The sequence below is a fragment of the Stenella coeruleoalba genome, assembly GCF_951394435.1.
Source record: "Stenella coeruleoalba genome assembly, chromosome: 7".
Lineage (NCBI taxonomy): Eukaryota > Metazoa > Chordata > Mammalia > Artiodactyla > Delphinidae > Stenella > Stenella coeruleoalba.
This window is the reverse complement of record NC_137153.1, coordinates 54,676,526-54,699,066: the sequence shown is the minus strand read 5'-3', so window position 1 is coordinate 54,699,066 and position 22,541 is coordinate 54,676,526. Positions and strand designations below refer to the sequence as shown.

Here is a 22,541-nt window from a genome sequence, read left to right as displayed (position 1 = left end):
ACTCCTGTTGCCTGTTCACGCACCAGCTGGGGCAGCACGCAAACATCTTTCTTGCTAATTTAAACTGATCTACGATTTGGGACAGAAAGAAAGGTTACAATACTGCCTTTCAGGGATAACTTCTCCCCATTTTGAATCAAATAGGCATGAAAATGACTTTCTTCTGGTTTCAAATGACAATTTCTGAAAGCTCGTATTGAAGCTGTTTTTAAAAATAGAGGCTGGGGAAATAGGTTCTGCTGTTTGGTGCGAAAAAAAGAAAACCCAGCAAGCCAGTGGAAGTTTCATCTTAGTGTCAGCCCCAAATTAACACTCAATGTCTACGTTAAAGAACTGAAGCAATCTTACAAAATAGGGAGCTGCATGGCTGTGTGTACGGGAGATGGACACTTGTGGCTACAGACGGAAGTCCTGTGTGAGTGCAAAGCGTTCAGGCTCCGAAGGCAAACTTAGGAGCTGGGTGACCAAGAGCAAGTAGCGTCACCTCGCTGAACCTTACTTTCCTCAGAGGTAAAACACACAATAATTCCCAGAGTCGCTGCTGGGAGAATTCCAGGAGGTGACTGGTAGGTGTGTTGCACAGAGCAAGCACTTAGTAAGTTCCACTTTCTTGTTTTTCCTCTTCAGCATCTCTTAGGCCTTTAGCTTCCTACACTTAAATCACACACGCACAGGTATGGTAGACACATACACAGACACACATGCAGACACACACAGAAACAAAAAGATACACACACAGACACACCCCAAGGGCCCCTGGACAGGAGAAGCCGCTGGAGCCTTAGTTCAGCGGGCAAACAGCCACATGCCCGCTCGTCTTTCAAAGGAGCCCCATCTCGGCTGGGCCAACCATACGTAGTTTTGAGTCTCTCCAGCCAGTTCCACTGCCCTGAATTTTTCACCACCTTTCCTGCCCTCCCACACTCCTCACCTCCTTTGAGAACCACTCTCGAAGCTCACTTTCTCTGAAGGCACCGCTTCCTGATGGCCCTGCCCTCAGGTTCACATGGAGATGAAGTGTCTGAAGATCTGGCCAGCGCAGTTCACCTGCACTGACAGTTTCCTCTGCGGCCGCTCAGCGCTGTCTGCACACCAGCCAGAATTCTCCATTGGGTTTATTAATCTGCACTTGTCATGATGTGGTATCGATTCCGTGAAGGTGTGCTTTCACCGCCTCGGGAATGAGGGCCTTGCTCCTTCACATGGCTGATTCTAGGGCTCGAGGAAGCCCCTCTCCCATCCCCACAGTGCTTCACCCAGAGCCGGTAACAGACCTGACGGTGGTGCTCACAGCTTCTTCCTGCTCTTCGAGGGCCGCCTCTGGGGACACCCTGGCTGCTTCTGGTCCAGCCTTCTCCCCTTCCTCCCAAATCCTTCAACAAGAGCACCTAAAAGCTGCTGCTTTGTGATGCACCTTGATCTCTGCTGGGCATGTTTTCCCTTTTTGTTCTTTTGTGTGAAAAGTGCCTTTGCTCTTCCTGCTTATTCTATATAAATTTAGAAGTCCAGTTATGAAGTCCATAGATATCTTTTTGGGATTTCACTTAGGATTGAGTTGCCCTTAGAGTTTAACTTGGGGAGAACTGATATCTTTATAATATACCAACATTTGTTTAGATCTTCCATTTCTTCAGAAATGACTATTTACTGTTTTTGCTATAAAGTTCTTAAACGTTTTCTTTGGGTTAATCCTTGGTACTTTTTGGTTTTGTTGCCCTTGTGAGTGGCCCTTCACTTCTTTTATGTTTGATATTGCTGGTCTAGAGGAAGGCAACTGAATTGGGCATAGTGATACAGGATTTGACATGAGTGAACTCTTAATAGTTTTAACTATTAAAAAGAGTGTTTCTTCTTCCCTGTGGGAATTCCTTTGAACAAAAGGTTCTGCTGCTACTAAAAACCATGTTTGAAAACACATAATCTAGGGTACAGGGAAGATGGTGAAAAAATAGAGAGTTGCTATTCATTTGTAAGGCTTTTACAATCAAGATGTCCTGGAATTCATGTCACCTCACATTGCCTGAGCCAGACTGATAAAGCAACAGGAGAGGTGGCATCAGGATGTCACAGGAGCTAGTGGGAGGAAAATGAGGGAGCCAAACCGTCCCTTTCAGAAAGGCAGGCGAAATGCTCCCAGGACACTCCTCCAGTCAACCTGAATGAAAGTAACATAAACGTGTTGGATGGAAAGTCACAACAGCAGAGACTGGCTGTGATAACGTGAAGTGAATTTACCATGGGGGAAATTTGCCCGTCATTCTAACAGCAAAGGAGGCAGGTATCATACTATGAGTACGGTATCATTTTCAGACATCTTATTACAGGATTCTGAAGATTTTGTCATGAAAACAGCCTCAAGAGAAACACATATCAGGCCTGGAGACCTGCTGTTCTAAACAGAGTCATGCCCTGTAGTTAAATAATCCTTCACTTCAATTACAGGCCCCCTAGGCAAGTACTATCCCTACTTTTGTGTTTCTAAGGTATCAAGTGTGCTTATTTGTTAAGTTTTGCTATTGATAATAAAATTGTTGTTATGATGAAAAAATGTAAATCAAAGTTTGAAATTCCACAAGGAAGGAGAAATTACTAGAATTGTGGAAGGGAATCCAAGAATCCATAAAAATTGAATAAGGAGCTTCTTCTTTTGTATTCTTCTCAAACACAACTTAATACCCAATTTCGTGGTAGATGCTATTTTAGAGGTGTTTGAATTTGTAAAATGAATGGTTAAAACAATAAACTCCTTATAATCTTGCAGTGATGGTAATTTTAAAAAATTTTTAAAAATTTTTTTTAAAAATTTATTTTATTTTACTTATTTTTGGCTGCGTTGGGTCTTTGTTGCTGTGCGTGGGCTTTTCTCTAGTTGCAGTGAGTGGGGGCTACTCTTCGTTGCAGTGAGCGGGCTTCTCATTGCAGTGGCTTCTCTTGTTGCAGAGCACGGGCTCTAGGCGCACGGGCTTCAGTGGTTGTGGCACATAGGCTCAGTAGTTGTGGCTTGCGGGCTCTAGAGAGCAGGCTCAGTAGTTGCGGCACATGGGCTTAGTTGCTCCGCAGCATGTGGGATCTTCCCGGATCAGGGTTCGAACCTGTGTCCCCTGCATTGGCAGGCAGATTCTTAGCCACTGCGCCACCAGGGAAGCCCGATGGTAATTCTTTGAACATATAAAGTTAGGCCCATGAAATGCAAGAAATGAAAGGATCAACAGTTTATCAAAGGGAAGAAAAGAAAAGGAAATAAGAGAAGAACAAAGGGTTTGGAAAGAAAAGACAAAGAAGTGGACAGGAGAACTCATCAAGAAGGTGAATGGCAGAGAGCAAACCTTCCCCACTGCAGCAATAACTCTAGAACTACAAGGAGATTCACTCATGCAATCATCCAGCAAACATTGACCAAGTCAGTGCCATCCTAGAGGCTGGAGATACAGTGGTGGCCACAGCAGACCTGATTGCTTTTCACTACTGCAGAGACAACCATCAACGGAACAGGACTTTGCTGGTCACAACCAAAGAGCCTTTTGACAGAGCATGGATTAAGACAATCTATGTGGCTAGAGACATATGTTCTCCAGCAGAAACATTTTAAAAGCAGGCACTCATTCAATCTACTCAACAAATATGGACTGGGATCCATGTAAGCTGGGCCCTGGAGATAGAGGAGTGCCTTCCCTATGTGCTGCCCTGTCAGAGGTGGAAGGGCAGAGACAGGCAGCAAACAACAAATAAATATATTCATGGCAGTTATGGAGAAATATGTTGCAGGGCAAGAAAGGTCCAGAACTCTGCTTTATTATCATTGTTTTGATTTTTCTATTTTTCAAAGGCCGATTGAGTAAGATCTTTCTCATCAGGTGACATGCGAAGGCTGACTTGAAGGAAGGAACAGCAGGGGCCATGTGGGTGTCTGGGAGAAGAGGGAACATGTGCAAAGGCTCTGAGGCAGGAGGATGCTGGGAGTTTGTGAGGAGGAGCTGCTAGGTAGCCAGAGGAGTGGGGCACAGGGAAGGACACATGAGAGGAAGGAAAGGACGGTGGAGAAAGAGAAGAACAGGACGGAGAAGAAGGGAGGGAGGAAGGTCACAGTGGGCCTTAGGGTCACCACAAAAATCTCGGGCTTTTACTGCTGGTGAGATGGTTTTGAACAGAGGTAGGCCATGATTTCACCTGTGTCTTAGGGGAACCAGGGCTCTTAGATGGCAAGTTTAGGGGCATGGTTTTTCTGGGGAAGGATTCAGGGCCATGGTATAAAAGTTGGACTCATGGGCCACCAGAGAACACTTTAAAAGGGAGGAAGAAGGGGAACGTCACATCTCTTCTCTGTAAGTCAGGAACTTGAAAAGACATTGTTACTAAGGACAGGAAGAAGAAGGGACGTTTGACCTTCACTGGCATCTACCATGGAGTTCCCTGTTAGGGGAGGCAGAGTGCCCACTCCCGGTTCCTTTGTAGGATGGGGTGGTCACATAGCCCTGCTCTGACCCATGTGACGTAAGTGGAAGTCTGCTTCTGGGAACACTAAGGGTTTTTCTTTGTTCGTTGTTTTTTTGTTTTTGTTTTTGCTGCGTCATGCGGCATGCGGGATCTTAGTTCCCTGAACAAGGAAGATTTTTCTGATTACAAAAAAAAGACAGCCAGTGTCTTCTCCTTCCCAGAATACAGATATGATGATGGGGTGGGGGAGGGGAGTAGCTTCCATCCTCTGGGGATGAGGATGAGAGAAACAGGCTCCGGATGAAAGAATGAGAAAACAGGAGACCAGGTCTCTCATGGCAAAGAGGAGCTGTATTACTAGCCTTGAACTGCTTTTAATGGGTTTCTAGTTAAATAAAATCCTACAAAACTATTAAGGCCAACCAACCTAAAGAGGCTATATACTGTGATTCCAACTATATGATGCTCTGGAAAAGGCAAAACTATGGAGACAATAAAAGGATCAGTGGTTTGCAGGGATGTGTGTGAGAGAGGGAGAGAAGGATGAATAGGCAGAGGACAGAGGTGTTTTAGGGCAGTGAAAATACTCTGCTTGATATTACAATGATGGATAAATGTCATCATACATTTGCCTAAGCCCACAGAATGTACAACACCAAGAGTGAACGCTAAGGTAATCTATGGACTTCGGGTGATTATGATGTGTCAGTGTTCATGCTCAGCAAAAATGTACCATGCTGGTGAGTGACGTTGATAATGGAGGAGGATATGCATGTGTGGGGCAGGAGGTATATGGGAAATCTCTGTATCTTCCTCTCAGTTTCATTGTAAACCTTAAACTGCTTCAGAAAAATAAAGTCTTAAAGAAAAAAAAAACTATTAAATTAAGCCACTGTAGTTGGATTCTATTACATGACACCGAACACAATTTTAACTGAAAAGTCATTGCCAACAGTCACGGAGCGCTAATTATACGCTTTTTGGGTACTGTTGTACTGAATACTCACCGTAAACTTCTGATGGTGGAACTATTATTATTCCTTTTTACAAATGAAGAAACCAAGGCCCTTTCAGGTTGGAAATACTACTCATAAACTTATGCTCGTGCTGCTAACATTATTCCATTTGAAAAGTGGAAAAACTGAGGCCCGATGAGGTTGAGAAGCTTGTTCGAGGTCACAGAGCTAGAGGCTGAGCCAGGATCTGAACGCTGAGAGTCTGACTCTTGGACCACATATGCACCACGGCCAAACCCTAAGCCTTGTCCTCACAGCAACCTCTCCATTTCATCACCCAGTCACTGGGCTCTCCCGGAATTACAGAGTTGGCTATGGGGTTCCTTTTGCTGTGTAGGACAGTACCCATGTCATGCTGGATGGTGAGATCAGTGGTAATTCCATGCGCTTAAGCAAAAGCGAATGAGAGCAAGGTGCGCTTGTGGACTCACGAGTGTGGCTGCAACTCGAGGTGTGAGGGAATGGAGGGGGGGAAGCTAAGGCCAGGCCAGGCCTTGCTGCAGAGGCTTCTGTAGGGGAAATTCACATCTTACAACATGAATGTATAATTGGTCCAGGGATAGGTCAGAGCTCCTGGTATTTAGGCTGGCATCTACATTAGAAGAAAAAGGGACACTGAGCTGGACACGAGGTTCCACAAGGAGGCAGAGCAACACAAGAACTACAAGAATGGACTGAGTCAGGCAGCCATACGTTCAAAGTCTGGCTCTGCCATTGACTTCCTGTGTCACCTGGTGAGGCAAGACACAGCCTCTTTACATTTCAGCGTCCTTCTTTGACTGACGGAGTAGGGCTAGTGTAAGGGTTAAATGGGATGGTTTACGTAGAGCACTCAGCATAGCGCCCGTCTTATAGTAAGCACTCTGCAAATACTATCATAATTATTATTATTAGCCAAATTAACAACAGCTACTTCTCACACCAAAAGCGCTATACCCAGCATCCTTGATTTAGGTTCATAAAGATGTACACTTGGGTAAATATAATGGCTGGATAGAGAAATGTTGAAACCAACACGGGACACCGGATTTTTTAGAAAGATCAATTCAGACAGTCATACTGTGGTCTCAGAGACCAATAGTGCTAGTTTTCCAGGGCTTTCTTATAAAAGAAACAAAATCTTTATTCCAACCATTTATATGAGCCTTAAGCAGATTCCTTCTTTTCATCAACAATGTCCTGTTCGGAACTCTGTGGCCATGGAAAGGCACAGCTCGGTCTTGTTTGGACTGAATCTTCACCCAAGGCAAGCTGACGATGGCTTTGTCCCTTCCACACAGTGTAGTGTGCCCAGAGCACACCAGTGAGCCACGGACAGACGAAGCTCTCAGTGATGTGTGTCCCTGAAACAGTTTAGGTTAGATGAAAGGCGGTTTCACGGTCTCTGCTATCTTCCCATGGAGAGGCAGAGTCTCCTCCTCCCCGTCTTGAGTCTGGGCTGGCCTTTGTGATGGCTTGATTAGTAGAATACAGTAGAAGTGACTTCCTGGGACTTCCCAGACTAGGTCATGGGAAGCTTTGCTGCCACGGCCTGGGCCTCTTGGAAGGCTTGCTCTTGGAGTCCTCAGCCACCATGTAAGAATGCCAAGCATGTGGAAAGGCCCTGAGACAACCTGGAGAGTCAGGGGGCCCAGCCGAGCCTGGCCTTCCAGCTGTACCTTCAAAGGTGCCAGACGTGTGAGCGAGGCCCTTTTGGACCTTCTAACCTGCAGGTCTTCTAGCTTAATAACATCAAATGACCTCTGTTGATACCACATAGAACAGAAGAATCACCCCACTGATCCCTGAATCACTCAAATTCCTGATCCATGAAACCACGAGCAGGAATAATATGGGGGTGGTTTTTTTACATCTTTATTGGAGTATAATTGCTTTACAATGGTGTGTCAGTTTCTGCTTTATAACAAAGTGAATCAGTTATATATATACATACGTTCCCATATCTCTTCCCTCTTGCGTCTCCCGTCTCCCTCCCTCCCACCCTCCCTATCCCACCCCTCCAGGTGGTCACAAAGCACCGAGCTGATCTCCCTGTGCTATGCGGCTGTTTCCCACTAGCTATCTACCTTATATTTGGTAGTGTATATATGTCCATGCTTCTCTCTCACTTTGTCACAGCTTACCCTTCCTGCTCCCCATATCCTCAAGTCCATTCTCTAGTAGGTCTGTATCTTTATTCCTGTCTTACCCCCAGGTTCTTCATGACATTTGTTTTTCTTAAATTCCATATATATGTTAGCATACGGTATTTGTCTTTCTCTTTCTGACTTACTTCACTCTGTATGACAGACTCTAGGTCTATCCACCTCATTACAAATAGCTCAATTTCGTTTCATTTTACAGCTGAGTAATATTCCATTGTATATATGTGCCACATCTTCTTTATCCATTCATCCGATGATGGACACTTAGGTTGCTTCCATCTCCGGGCTATTGTAAATAGAGCTGCAATGAACATTTTGGTACATGACTCTTTTTGAATTATGGTTTTCTCAGGGTATATGCCCAGTAGTGGGATTGCTGGGTCATATGGTAGTTCTATTTGTAGTTTTTTAAGCCACTAAGTCTTGGGTGCTCTGTTACATATCAATAGATAACAAACACAAACACTGCCGGATCTCCTGGCTCGGGCTCAGATGCCCAACTGACTACCAATTAAAGCTTTTAGTAAGGGCTCCATCACTGGATTGACACCGGAATGGCACAGATGAGAAAAAGGGCATTTTTTTTTTTTTTTTTTTAGTAGTTCAGTTTGATTTTCTGCTGTAACAAATATTTCAGCACCCTCCTCCTCCAGCAACAGGGAAACAATGGGGCCAAGAGAGCCCAAGGCCAATAAGCAAACAAGCAAACAATTAGGCCCCCATAATAAGGTGGCAACTAGTGTAGGAATCAGTGCCCTGGGGAAGGGCATTGACTGTCTTTCCATAGGTCATCTGTCCTAGGTGATGTTGAAAACTTCCCTTTATGAACACTGTCTGCCATGTAGTGCCAGTGCACGACTCAGCAAGGCAGACTCCAGGAACAACCATTAGTATAACAGAGAAGCCACTGCAGTGTTCATGGGGTCAGCTTGGTGATGTAACCAGCATGCTCTATATTGTTAAAAGGTGACAGTTTGGCATGCGGATGTGTGAACTCAAGTGATTAGATGCAAACTAAAAGAGAGATGACTATTTCTGAGAACTTGGAATGTTCTTGGAATGGAAAATGATTGTGAATTTTTTTTTGGGGAAAAATACCAGAGCAATCTGCTTTCTTGGCCGCGTGCTATGGAGCAATTTTAAAGCATTGAAGTACTTTCTATATTTTCTAATCACTCAAGTCCAGAACTGATTATGGCTCTCAGCATTCTCCCAGATTCACACCACTAGAGCACTCCACGTCTTTCGGGGAGAGGTTTCACCTTGAAAGCAGACGTCCGGATTTGGAAGGCACATCTTGGTACAGCAGGAACAAACATTTTAATAGCAGCACAGCCCTACGAGGGCCAAGTGTTTCGGAAAATCACTGATGGCCCAACTCCGAGACAACTCAGATTCCCTCTCTCTTATCTCACAAAGTATAACCTCCCCACCAAACAGAAAAACAAAAACAAGCCCTACCAGAAATTGAACTCCCTCAAACAAAAACCACAGAAATTTAGATTGTTGAGACCTATGGTCAATGACACACACACACACACACACACACACACACACACACACACACACAGATTTGTATATGCATAGATCATCTCTGGAATGAGCCCCAAGAAATTGGTAGATGTGGTTTCCTCTGGGAGAATTGGGGGACTGGAGAAAATTGGGAGGTTGTTGGAGGAGGAAGACTTTTTTTTTCCGCATAACCTTTTGAATGTTTTAAATTAAAACATTCATATGCTGCGTTATTTTTCAAAATAATGGAACAGAGTAAGTCAAACCTGTATATGGTGCTTACGATCTGCTAGGCAATGTGTTCAATGCTTAATGTATATTCACTCCTTTAGTCCTTATAACAACCTTATGATGTAGACATCATTATATATCATCCTGATTTTTACAGATGAGGAAACTGAGGTACAGAGAGGTTAAGTAACTTATCCAAGGTCACACAGCTAATAAATGCAGAGCTGGAATTTGAATCCAGAGAGTCTGGCTCTGGAGTCTGTCCTCAATTACTACATAACGTGCCTTGCCAGAAATAAATATACCCAGTTGCCTGCCTGCTCAAAATCAAGTTGGTTGATTTTGGATAAGATAGTTCCTTTCTTCTCTCACCTGACTGTTTTGGGTGATGAGTGGAGAAGATGGTGGCTCAAAATAACCAAAATACAATCTTAAACCCATGGGGCTTTAGAGGGCTTTGAAATTGTGTGACTAACAGAGCCAAAGCATGACTTTGGCCAAGTTGCTTAATTCTTCTAAGGTTTAGCAGCTACCATGCGCCAGGTAGACTGCTAGATCTTGGGGACAACTAGTAAATAAACAGAATCCCTGCTCTCTAGAAATTTACCATGTCCTGGGGGAGACAGGCAGTGAACAAATAACCACACAAATTGTAATGTGGGCAAAAAGGAAAAATTAAAGCGTGCACTGAGAGAGGATGATTGGGGCCCTGATTTATACTGCATGGTCAGGAGGTGTCATTTACACAGAGCACTGAAGAAGGGGCAGGAATAAAGCTGGGAAAAGTGGAAGAAAATGGGAGAAAGAAAAGTATTCTGGGCGGGGGGGGGGAACAGCCTATGCAAAGACCCTGAGGCAGCAAAGTATATGTTTTACGACAGAAGGCCTCTGTCTGGCTAAAGCAAAGTGAGTCAACGTGAGTTTGGAGAAAGAGACAGATCATGCAGACCACGGCAAGTATTTCACAATTTTCCTAAGAGCCACGAGAAGCCACTGTAGGTTAATAGGAGTGACATAATTTGATTTACTTTTTAAGAAGATTACTTGGGCTGCTGTGTGGAAAATATGCAAAGAGGCAACGGAGGAAGTGGAAGACCAGCTAGGAAGTGATGAAGATGGCTTGGAATAAACAGCTGGCAGAGAGAGAAGGAGGTACATTTGAGATGTATTTTGGTGGTACCCTATTTTATGACATTAGAATAATAATGTTAGCTATGAAGTGTTATTATAAAGCAAAGATTCACAGGCGTGAAAATACTTTGTCAATTATAAAGTACCAGACAAAGGTAACTATTACTGTAGGTGAAAGAACCAAGTACCAGAGAGGCTCTAAGTTGCCCAAAGTCACACAAATGCTTCGTGGCTGGGCGGAGGTTGGCCTGCGATCCCCTCACTCCCTGAGATCATTTTTGTGGGGGTGACCCTGGTGGGGAGGAAAAGAAGGCTAGTGGCCAGGGCTAATTTCCTTGTCATGTGGACCTCTGGTAAAGAGAGTAATGCTTTTTAGGATGTTCCTGGCAAACGATTACCTGAGTAAACAGAACCCAGGATCTATGAAAGAAGGCTCTTTGGAAAATATCACATCAGCTACGTAACTCTCTGGGGTATAAGGAGGAAATGTTTTATAACTGAAATGCTCCACAGTGAGAGGTGAGCCTGTGATCCTCACTTATTATTCTGGGTGAAGGTGCGTGTCCAACGAGGGGAGACAGGACCTGGGGAGCCGCTCTTGAGGTCCCAGAGTTTTCTTGACTGCACCCGAATCTCCTGATGGCCTGAACCCTTGAAATTATTTAGCCAAGCTTTATATTGGTTAAGAGCTCTGATTTATGTGGGGATAATTTGTCAGTGGCAGAGACCTGTTTCCCAGGCCATTCGCCTCCGTGTAACATCAGGCCTCACTGTAAGGTCCAGGGATGAAGGGAGAACAGAAGACTTTGTTATATTTGAACCCTTTGCTAGTAGCCTAACTCTGATATTTATTTGATGCATCAGATATCTGCTTCCTTGAAAAATTAACTTTTTAGGATACTTATGCAATTCAAGAAACAAGATGTACCTGGCTTCCTTGTGAATGAGTAAAACTGGAAGATCACAATACTGAATTCTTGGTGATGGTCTATATAATGTCCCTAGGAGGTGAACCAGGCCTCTTCAGTCTATCCTAAGCAGTTATCTTAGAGAGCGCTCTTTGGGTGCTTAGAAGCTCACCTCCCATCTTCCAATTGCCAAAGAATAGATACAACATCAGTGCTCTGCAGTGAACATCATTCCCCAAACTAATCACAGCCCTCCTAAGTCATGGAGTTCTTGTCTCCTCTTTTTCTTTCTTTCTTTCTTTTTTTTGCGGTACGCGGGCCTCTCACAGCTGTGGTCCCTCCCGTTGCGGAGCACAGGCTCCGGACGGATGCGCAGGCTCAGCGGCCATGGCTCACGGGCCCAGCCGCTGCACAGCATGTGGGATCTTCCCGGACCGGGGCACGAACCCGTGTCCCCTGCATCGGCAGGCGGACCCTCAACCACTGCGCCACCAGGGAAGCCCTTTTCTTTTTTTAAGATGTACAATTTATCAATTTTTCTTCACCTATAACTTCATTTTGAAACTTAGCAGGATGACGAAAGAGAACTGTTACTCTAGCTGGAAGGGAGGGAAACCGCTCTTGTCTTCTCCGCCTCGTAGCGTACTGTATTTATGCTGGAGGCATCAAAAGACAGAATCAGCAAACGAACCGCCACTCCTGCTCGTGGTGAAAAATCTCTGATCGTGAGCTGGGCGGTTGCAGATAAGCACGCAGAAGGGCCAGGGCTGCCTCTGGCAGAGGTTAACACGCGGACATCAGCCGGTTTGCGACGGAAGCGTGAAAGAGGACTTTGCACATCGTGTCCCCGCCCCCCCCCCCCCCCCCCCTCAAGCGAAAGCTTGATGTTTACCTTCAGCGAGCGGGTCGAGGGTGTGTATCATGAGCTGGAAGATGCTGTTCCTCATGAGACTGTTGTGGAGGGAGGCGGAGCTTCCACCCCGCTGCAGACGCGGCTTCGCCTGAGCAGAGGGACCAGACAAAGAGGCCGTTAGTGCTCAGAAATGCAAGGCAAGTCCTCACCTAGTCTGTCAGAGGCTCACACACAACGGAACCAAAGATCTTCCGCGCACATTCCTTCAAAGTCTCCTGAAGGAATGGCATTCTCACATCCTCTCCTACTAAAGGATTAATTGCTATCATCTGTTGAGAACTTATTATATGCTAGTCAACGTGCCATAGCCTTCACCTCCATTCTCTGACTGAACCCTATGAACTAGATACCATTATTGTTCCCTTTAGACAGATGAGGAAATTTAGTCTCAGAGAAGTGAAATGAGGTGTTCGGGTCACACAGATAAAAAATGGAGGCTAGAGGAATGGGTTGCAGCTCTGCTTCCCTCAAAATCTGTTCTCTGAACCAGTGGGTGGTCTCTAAGATGTCTGTATTGTGCCTCCTATCAGTCAAATTTTTGAGTGTGTATATATGCATCTAACTATATCTGTATCTATATCCATATGTATCTCTATCTATATCCAGACACATACTAAAATATGGGCATCTATATCATAAAACATTTGCAAAAGTAGAAATAATGAAGAGTAACAAAGAAGGCAAACAATAGAGGTGCTAATATTTCCCCCTTGCTCCGCAAAGGGACGTCCTGCACACATTCCGGGGTACCTCATCTCCACGATGGGAACCACAGCTCTCATCCATGAGCCTTACAGTCTATGTTAAATGAGATTTGAAGAGAGAGAATCCCCTATTATGAATCCACAGACAACCTTCCTGGCTCCAGAGAGTCCTTTATATTACAGGGTTTTGCAAAATATTCCATCACACTCCAGATCCACAAGGGGGTTTCCCAAGAAAAGTCCCACAAGAGACTCCATGACCAAATATATTTGGACATTGCTACATCCTAGACCAACTCACCTTTAGAGTTTTAAGATACACATTAGACCACTAAGTCTAACACTAAAGAAATCTGGTTAACTTGATTAACTTGGACAGTGTTTCCAAACTATTGCTCATTCGTCCCTTGTTTTACAGAATACTTATTAAAACTGAGCCACATGTTTGGAGACAAACATGAAACCCAGAGTAAGCTTGAAGTATGGGTAAAATGTCAGTGTGAGATACATGGAGAAATCTGAATTTTTTAGTGTGATTTTATTATAATTGATATTCTATTAGAAATAACATTTCCAACTCTACAGGGTTTGGAGAAGAATCAGAGGGGATTACTAGTGTCTCATTGGTGAACCAGATCATGATTCACAAAGGAAGAGACTGGGTTTGCACCCATAGCCCAGTACTGGATCAGGCATATCCTATGGGCTCTCAATGCATGTCAGAAGTCTCCGCTCTGAGCATCACAGGAGGAAGAATGGGGTCATATATATCTTCATTATTAGTCCTTTCAGCCTCAAAAATCTGGAACATTTTTTAATGCATTGTGTTATTTGATTCAGAAGATTAAGGCTCAAAAAATTTTAGGGGCAAGGTTAAAAGATTTGAATAGAGTTGAAATGTAATCACTGTTTGATGGTTGAACACAAAAACTGATGGTCATTTCCTTGCTAAGCTGCACAATACAAAATGTGACATGTTAATTGGACAGGAACTGGAAAATGTGTTTGTTGTTAATAATTTGTCATAATCACTGTTACTATGGTCCTTGTTTTGGGAAACTGAAAGAACTCTCTTGTGGAAATCTTCATTAGCCTAGGATTATGTCTACAGAACTTAAAGCAGTCTTCGGGGCATTATGTATATATTGAATATAAAGATCTCATGCAGCATTTCTTTTCATGGAACCAAAAGAAACTTCCAACCAAAAAAACAGGTGCATGCAGGTACACAAACAGATACCAAGCATTAGATCCCTCGCTGTCCCCAAATATCTGCTCAACATCCCTTGGAATGTAATTTGGAAATATCTCCCTCTTTCAACTTTTCCATGCCAAGTGAAAGAGAGAACTCAACCTTTTTGAAACCCAGTCCCAGAAATAATCTGTCATTGAATGTAAGAATTCAGTTGACACTAATTATAGGACAGAGCATACACACACCAGCAGATTAAACCCTTTAAGTATTCCAAGGGAGAGGATGTTGAGCACAAGAGCCCCTTCTGCCCACCCCTGCCCTCACACCCTCCACAGGCACATGAACAGGTACAGGCCAGGCCACTGCTTCCTACCGGTAGAGCCTGTTCATCCTTGTCCCTGGCTGCAGATGACTGCATAAGAGGAAAAGGCAGAAACAGAAGACACAGAAATAACTAAACACATATAGGTTTTACATTTAATCACAAGCATCAGTATAGGGAAAGATTTGGTTCTTTCTGCTCCTGGGAAGGACTATGCCAACGCAGGGGGTCAAGAGTGTCTATTTCTAGCTAATATATCATGGTTTATTTAGGCATATGGTACTTTTGCTTGAAAGATCAAAGCCGAATGGCCAACTTAAATGTCCCGTAACAGAGGGCAGTTAAATCAATTGTGGTCCAGCCATCCAGTGGAATGTCATGTGGCCACTACAATGAATGAGCTAAGTACACATGTGTTGACAAGGAAAAATATCTAAGGTACATCGTTAAGTGAAAAAAATTTAAAAGCCTTATTTATTACCTCATTTTATAAAAGAAAATAAATTAATAATACTGCAGTATATGTAAAGAAAAAAGTTCTGCAAGAATCATTAGTGGTTATTCTTATTAGTGGTCATCATTTGGGGCTGGGATTACAAGGACCTGTCATATTCCTTATCTTTCGGAGGGAAATGACATTCACCGTCCCAAGTGTGATGAATAAAATAAAAGCCTGAAGACGTTAAGCCTTTGGAGGAAAGACTAAGGTCATCACACATGGAATCCAGATAATCCACCTTCCTTCCTGCCCCACCACTTCACATTTTCCATTCTAGAAAAGGAAATATCTGTCACACTGAGAAAAGTTGACTAAAACACAAGGGCACGTGAGAGCCGGTCATCTGTTGGGAGAGAACACAACTCAGACATGGGACACTGGTGCTCTTCTAACATGTCCCAAACTGGATGGCTTTGCTTCCCCCGCTTAATACGAACACTCCCTCTTCAACAGAACCAGGCACTGTCCTGTGATCTTTCCAACGGTATGCAGGTGCCTTGGGAACTTCCTCGTGATCAGACCACTGCCTCTGTCACTTCACCTCAACTACGGGTGCATACAGCAAGAAGACACTGGTTCTCCAATTAGCGTCTTTGCTAACCTGTGTCTTCAGGACTAATCACACACTCGGAGTAGAGAAGATGAGGGCAGAGCTGTTTTAAAATCTTCATGGGCCCTGGGCTCTCTTTTTTGAGTCCTACCACACATATCACAGAAAGAACGTGAAGATGCCCTCACATCCCACCTACGATATACATTTTTGTGTAAAAAAAAAAAAACATGGAAAGGATTCTTATAATTTTGCATTTCAAATTATTGGCTATATGCAATTCACTTAATTCATGATTGGCATGCTAGAAATCTTGGAAAGTGAGAAAACTGAATCTGTGATTTGGTTTCATGTAATTTTTAAGAAGGCTAAATTTAATACTTAATGAAGTTGATAGTACATATTTTGTCAACATTCAATTAAACATTTCATAATCTTGTAGATAATTTTTGGATCTTAGAGTCAATGTCAACATATATTTTTTCTTCTGGTCCCAAACACTTTTGCAGACCCTTGAAGAACTTGTAAGGCTCAGGCACAAACGGAAGAGTTTAGGCTGGAGATAATTTCTGAGTAGAGCCCGCAGGCATGACTAAATTTGCCAGAACCTCCTAATTTGGGACTCTCTCTCGGTGACTTCTCTAAAAACACTAACAAGAAAATATCCCTGCTTCCCTAGTTCCAGAAACATGCTTGGGGAACTAGACTGGACCTGAAATTGTCCTTTGATTTCCTTTTTGCTCTAAAAGCCACCGTATGATCCCGTTTCTCTCTGGCAGTCCTTTCATTTTCTCGTCTCCACATTAGACAGCTCAACAGATGGCCCCCCCTTCTACAGAACAATCCCCCAGGCAAATTATCCAGTGCGTCCAGATCAGCCTTTGGACACACGTGGAGATTAACTGTCAGAGCACGCCTTTTCAGGTAGCAAATTTACACCTTGTGGCTAAACGGGAGGCAAATAATTATGAGCTGGGATTGATACCACAGCAATATCACAGAACATGAAGGAACGGGATGAAACTGAGGAAAGAAAAGTGTGGTCTTTCTAAGAACAAAAATATCACCAGCAGAGAGTTTGGATTTAAAAGATAGATTTAAAAAATATTTGAGGAAGAAAAAAAAAATCCCAACCTGTCCTTTGGTCTGAAAGGAAGAAAAAAATTTCTATTCCATTGACTTGCTTTTTCTCTCATAAGCAACGAGGCTCATAAGACACAATAAACGTAGAGAAAGCGTGTTGTACATAGATTCTACAAAGATAAAACTCAGTGCAGAGAAAGGTCTCAATCCTTTACAAAATTTCCCACTGCTTAATGTCGGCAGAGGTTGGCATCATTAGTTTACTTTCAAGTGTAATTTGCAGACATGAATATACATCAGGTTACAACATGTAAATTTAGGGACACACACAAACGGCAGCTGAGGCCATTAAAACACCCCTGCACTTTCCTTTTATGTAGCCCTGTTGCAAAAGAGATGAGAAATGTGACATATGATGATAATTGCTCATTTTCAGGGCTTTGCCCACCTCTACTGATGACTCCTGATGCTCACCTGACTTAGCCCCCCTCTAACCGCATCTTGAAGCAGACTCACAGTCCTGGAAATGTGCCTCTGATTATGTTAGGAATTCAATTTTAAAGGGGCTTTAATTACACTGGAAGTGACTAGTGAAGGACCAGAGAAATGATCCAGATATGCACAGCTCGTAGTGTTTCTAAGAACTGGATTATTTAACTCAGTATCTGGGTTTTGGCCTCTGTGTGGTGATTTTCTTTTCAGGGCCATTGAACATCTGGCAAGTCTATGCTAACCCACTGGATGTCACAGAAAAGACAACTTCAAAAGAGGACTGATGTGACTTTGAGGATGAATCTCGGCATATTTATTACGCATTCTGCTTTTTTAATTTCCTTAATTTTAAACGCACCGAAATATCATACACTTGGGCTGCACCAATTTCAAAGCCCAATTCCTGGTGGTCCGTTCACAAAGGCTGTGCCAGTTATAGGAAAGATCTGTTAAGCCACATTCATAGTATTCCACAGCAATTCTTGAAGAATACCTCTTTTACTTAACATGAAGTATCCTGTAATTCAATACTTTAATTTAAACTGACCCTCTCACTAATTACTGCAAATAATTGAGCAACTGAGATGATGCCATTAATATCTGTTGTCCTTCCTGGTGGAAACCCCATTCTATGTGGGAATTTTGCTACCCGTTGGATAGGTGTTTTGAAAGTACCACATTCCTCCATCCCGGATAATAAAACACACATCTCATTTACAAAGTATTTTTAATGCTATCAATCATTCACAAACCCTTAAACCACCTCTCTTCCTTTGGCCCTTAAAAGCCACTGGTTAGAAATGATTCCCCTGACTACTAAGCATAGTTTTGATGTGACTTTGTACAGAGCTTACCCTGCATACGGGCCCCCAGGGCTACCTCACACACATAAACATGAGGCAAATACTGCACAGTTTATGGCTACATCATGAACACACAGCCCCCGGTTTACTCTGGTTGGTAATCACCTACCTGCAGATTACATTATCAAGTGGGTTACTGGGAAGATTTCATGTGCCAAAAGACAAGTGTGTAAAATAAAGGGTGGATTTTCTGGCCAGTGGCTTTGGCAACAGATATAGAAAGACAAGCAATTTTTCACAACAGTCAGGTAACAACCATAAACTTCCACCACCATAACCTTTCACTAAGTCCTGTGAAATGCACCTACATTCAGTGTGCAAAGGACTCAGAAGCACTATAAAGTCTACAAGAACAGACTTAAAAGTATAATTGTTTTGTCATAAATGTGATACAAAACATATATGCTGGCAATTAGAAATATTAATCCATTATTTAATTGATATTAACTTTAATGTCTTAGAATTTAGAAAGGTTGGGTGAGGGATGATTTGAATGATTGATTTTCATTTAAAAAATTAACAAGGAAGTATTAAATGATGCCTCCTTGTGCTTTCAATACATTTACATTCAATAAGCAAAAACATTTAAAATCTCCCTTCTGGTTAAAGATGAATAAACCTCAAAGCCTGTGGGAAGACTGGATAAAAGGTGCAAAAACTTCAAATCTGAAATTTAAAATGAAAGAAACCCAACCACTTCTTAATCAGACGCAAAATCATGTCCCTTTGCCTCCCTTTATTGTGCCCCTCACATACTCCCTAAAATATTAAGGGGAACAGGATTAAATAAATTCCTAAAGGAAGAAATACGAAGAGATTTAAATTCAAATTACTTTTACTACTGGTTGCCAGGTAATTACGCCACTGTCACTGTCCTTTAGGAAAGTAAGAATCTCAAAGATCAGTGAAGCGCTGAAGGTGGCAGCCCAGGCTGCAAGAATACCCACTTGCAACTCTGGTTTAAAGAAACACAGTGGGATGGAGAGAAAGGACAGAAATTAAGTAAAAAGCACGGTAATAGAAACTTTGGAAGCAAAGCATTTTGATGATTTATCTGAATAATTCCCATGATCTTAAAATACTTGGGATAGTAGAAAGAAACTTCAGAAGAATAGATACCCTTCAAAGAAATGAAATGGAAGTGAAATTGCTTAGAGACAGCTAGGAACAACATTTTACCTTTTAAATAGTTGTATGAGGGAAGAAATAACGTAGGATGAGAAGTGGTGTCATACAGTTATTAAGAATATGGAATTCAGGCCCAGACTGTGCAAGTTCATTTCCTTATTTTTGTCACTTATTAGCCATGTGACCTTGGACAAGTTACTTAATCTCTTTATGCTTTAGTTTCCTCATCTGTCAAATGGGGATAATAATAGTAACTACTTCAGAGGGTTGTTGAGAGGATTAAATGAGTTTATACATGTAAAGTGCTTAGACCATGTTTGGTACATGGTAAATGCTATGTATTAGCTCTACTATCAGTACTATTAATAATAAGAGCCACAGGGGAGAATAAAGACAAACTATATGCCACAAGTAGGTTCAGCGTTGTGAACCGGCTTAGAGAACAGGGTGGTTTCTAAGGGAAGCAGGAAAATTCCATTGATTAGGATGGTGAGAGGTGATTTGTGTAGGACACTAGAGTACGGTTAATTGAGCATGCCCAAGGTTGGCAGCCCAGGGGAGAGGAGATGTCACAACAGATTATATTTCCTTGGTTTGGCTCCTGACTCTGTCCCTGTCCCATGAATCAGCATTGTCTGAAGGATACAGGATTGGCAAGGCGAGGCTAGCGTTTTGCATCTCCTATACTTTAGTGGGCCTGGTTTTGATCAGGAAGCTCTGGAGGCTGGAAGATTCAGAGAAGGTAGGACCCCTACACTTACGGACGTTATATATATTATGTGTCGATTACATCTCAATAAAGCTGCAAAGAGTAAAATAAAAACAAAAAAGGAGTTTAAATGCTTCTCACTGAATTGGTAAGCTGTACTGGGTGTGTACCACAACTGCCCTAGCCAGCCTCCCAAACAGTGGAAGCGTAAGACCCCCGAGAGCAGGATTCACCTTGTGCCTCCTAGGGTCCCTGACGTGGCTACTAAAACTGCAACCAGGTGGCAGGAGAGAGTGAGGCCACTCAGGCAGAATGGGGACTGTGCGGTCCTGCGTCAGGAACCAAAGCTCCTCTAATGCTTGCTCCAGAGGCTGAATTAATAGTAATGATGGTTATTTAAATCTACCCCTAAGAGCCCCTACTGAATCCTTCTTATTAAGTAGGTACATAAAAGACATTAATCCCCATTCTGTAAATGGAAAGAGAGAAGCAGGAAGTGCCTCAGGCTGTTTCTGTACTCGGGATACTGAGCACCTTTGTTAATTCGCTTAATTTAGGAATTAACAACCCTGATCACCACTGCCATCTCTCGCCTCCCCCTTAGGAATCCAGATGTTGCCAATATACTTTGTTGTGTCATTTGAGCAATTCTCACAATTGCTAATGAGCCATTTTGATATGCCAATCAAACACAATCTGTTAGTGGCGTTCTGGCATTAGTCACACAAATTTCCTTTGATTGGTAAAGTACCCCAGTGCTCTCACATGTTAAGTCTGGATTACCTGACTTCCAAGGAAGAGTGTCTAAGATGATGTGAACTTAAAAGTCCGACAAATGCTGGCGCTGGTCATACCACAGAATAATTTGCCACAAATAAAGCAGATTCCAGTAATAATGCATAATATTTATTGAAAGCTCAGTGCGTGGCAAGAGCTTCGTGTATAATATCTCATTGTATCCTCACAATAACAGGTATTATAACCAGTCCTGCCCCCTCTAATACATGAGGACCCCGAGGCTAATGGATGTTGGACAATTTGTCCATGTCCATGTAGCCAGTAAGAGGCAGAGCTGGAATATGAGCTCAGACAGCTGGGCTCCAGAGCCTAAGTATTGGGGAAACAAGAAACTGGAATTTTCCTTGCAGTGGCCTGTGGGAAGGAGTCACTAGAACTGCAAATACAGTAAAATTAGTTTACTATTTTATATTAAGAACTATTTATGAGCTCTGACTTCCAATGGAAGCCAGAAAATCGTTGCCAGGTGATTGCTGTTATACAGAACGACAGATTTTGTGTTCATTTGGCGCAAAGTTGGTGCCTGGGAATACAGAAAGTACAGAGGTTATTTTTTGATCTTTCGCCTCCTCCAGCATTATTATTTAGACTTGTCTACAATTGTCATAAATTTTCTTCTGAATGTCTTGAAGGTCACAGAGGCACTTCTACAACCTTCACAATGGCGTAGGTTCAAGTAACACTTCAAACTAGTTTATCCATACATCAAAGTGACCTGTATTAAGGAGTTTATGGCTCAGCAGTAGGTGAGAAAAGACTATGAAAAAGAATGTTGTATACATGTGTATAACTGAATCACTTTGCTGTACAGCAGAAATTAATACAATATTGTAAATCAACTATACTTCAGTAGAAAAAAATAAAAGTGTAATTAAACTTTGGGAAAACAACAGAGGGCACAAATAACAAATATATAACATTTTCCACTGCAAATGCAGTCATATTGAGAATTGGTCCCCTTCCTTGATCTGCTCTCCTGTTCCTAAGAGAGGCCAGGAGGAAACTAAGATCACCCATGTCGTGGGTTCATTTCGAACACAGCTTGGCTACTTTCATATTCTACTCAGGCTCTGTGTGTCCCGCCATTTTCTCCCTAGTTCATTCTTTTGTATTATTTGTTTCATCCCTCTCTTTCCCACTACTGAGCATCCTTCTGAGGGCAGAGACAGTGCTTTTTTCATTTTATATTATTCCACAGCACAGTAGTGCTAGATGCTCAACAAATACACATTTCATAATAAATAAGTGAAATCAAGCCCACACACTCATATATAATGAGGTTGGAGGCACGTGGCTTCTTTCTAGTCCAACACCGAACCGTGTCACTTTCCTCTAAGCATCTGACACTGCTAATGACCCACTGCTTCTTGAACCGTTCTCCTCCCATGTATCTGAGATGTGTGCACCGACCAGGCTACTCTTTCCTCATACTTGTAGAAATGTCATACTATAAAAGCTCCCTTCTTTGAACTCTGACTGTAGTTAGAATCATCATTTCACAGTTATTCCCCATTGCTTGTTTGCCATTTTGCTTGCTTGGTTGGAACCGTAACCTTCTTGAACATGGGTGTCTTACACATTACACATCTTTGTATTTTATATTTTGCCTGCCCGTGTGCCAGCATCCCGCGGATGCTCAGCAAACACGGATCTCTTGATTGACAGCTCGAAAGTTGTGGGATTCGTGCTTTGCAAGGAAGGAGGATGCTGAAATAGGCAGGAAACTCACCCTGAGACAGAAAAGAGTTGAGGGACCTAGACCCAGTGCTGGGCTTAGGTCACGGTCAGCAGAAACTCTTTGGACTAATACAGAGTGGTACTGATTCTCTGGCTTAATCCCTAGACCCTGTGCCCAAGCACTATTGCATGGGTCCTTTAAACTCAGAGAGCCAGTCTTCTTTTTGGTGGT

At 42.8% G+C, this 22,541-nt stretch overlaps 1 protein-coding gene across 3 annotated transcripts in view; it reads right to left on the bottom strand.

Moving 5' to 3' along the window:
- Nucleotides 1–22,541, bottom strand: part of SLC24A2 (solute carrier family 24 member 2) — a 242,518-nt gene that overhangs the window by 80,325 nt on the left and 139,652 nt on the right. For all 3 annotated transcript variants that reach the window (XM_079925518.1, XM_079925520.1, XM_079925519.1), the window contains exon 3: nt 12,269–12,377. In XM_079925518.1, the coding sequence (XP_079781644.1) occupies nt 12,269–12,377 (109 nt within the window). The remainder of the gene's footprint in view (nt 1–12,268; nt 12,378–22,541) is intronic.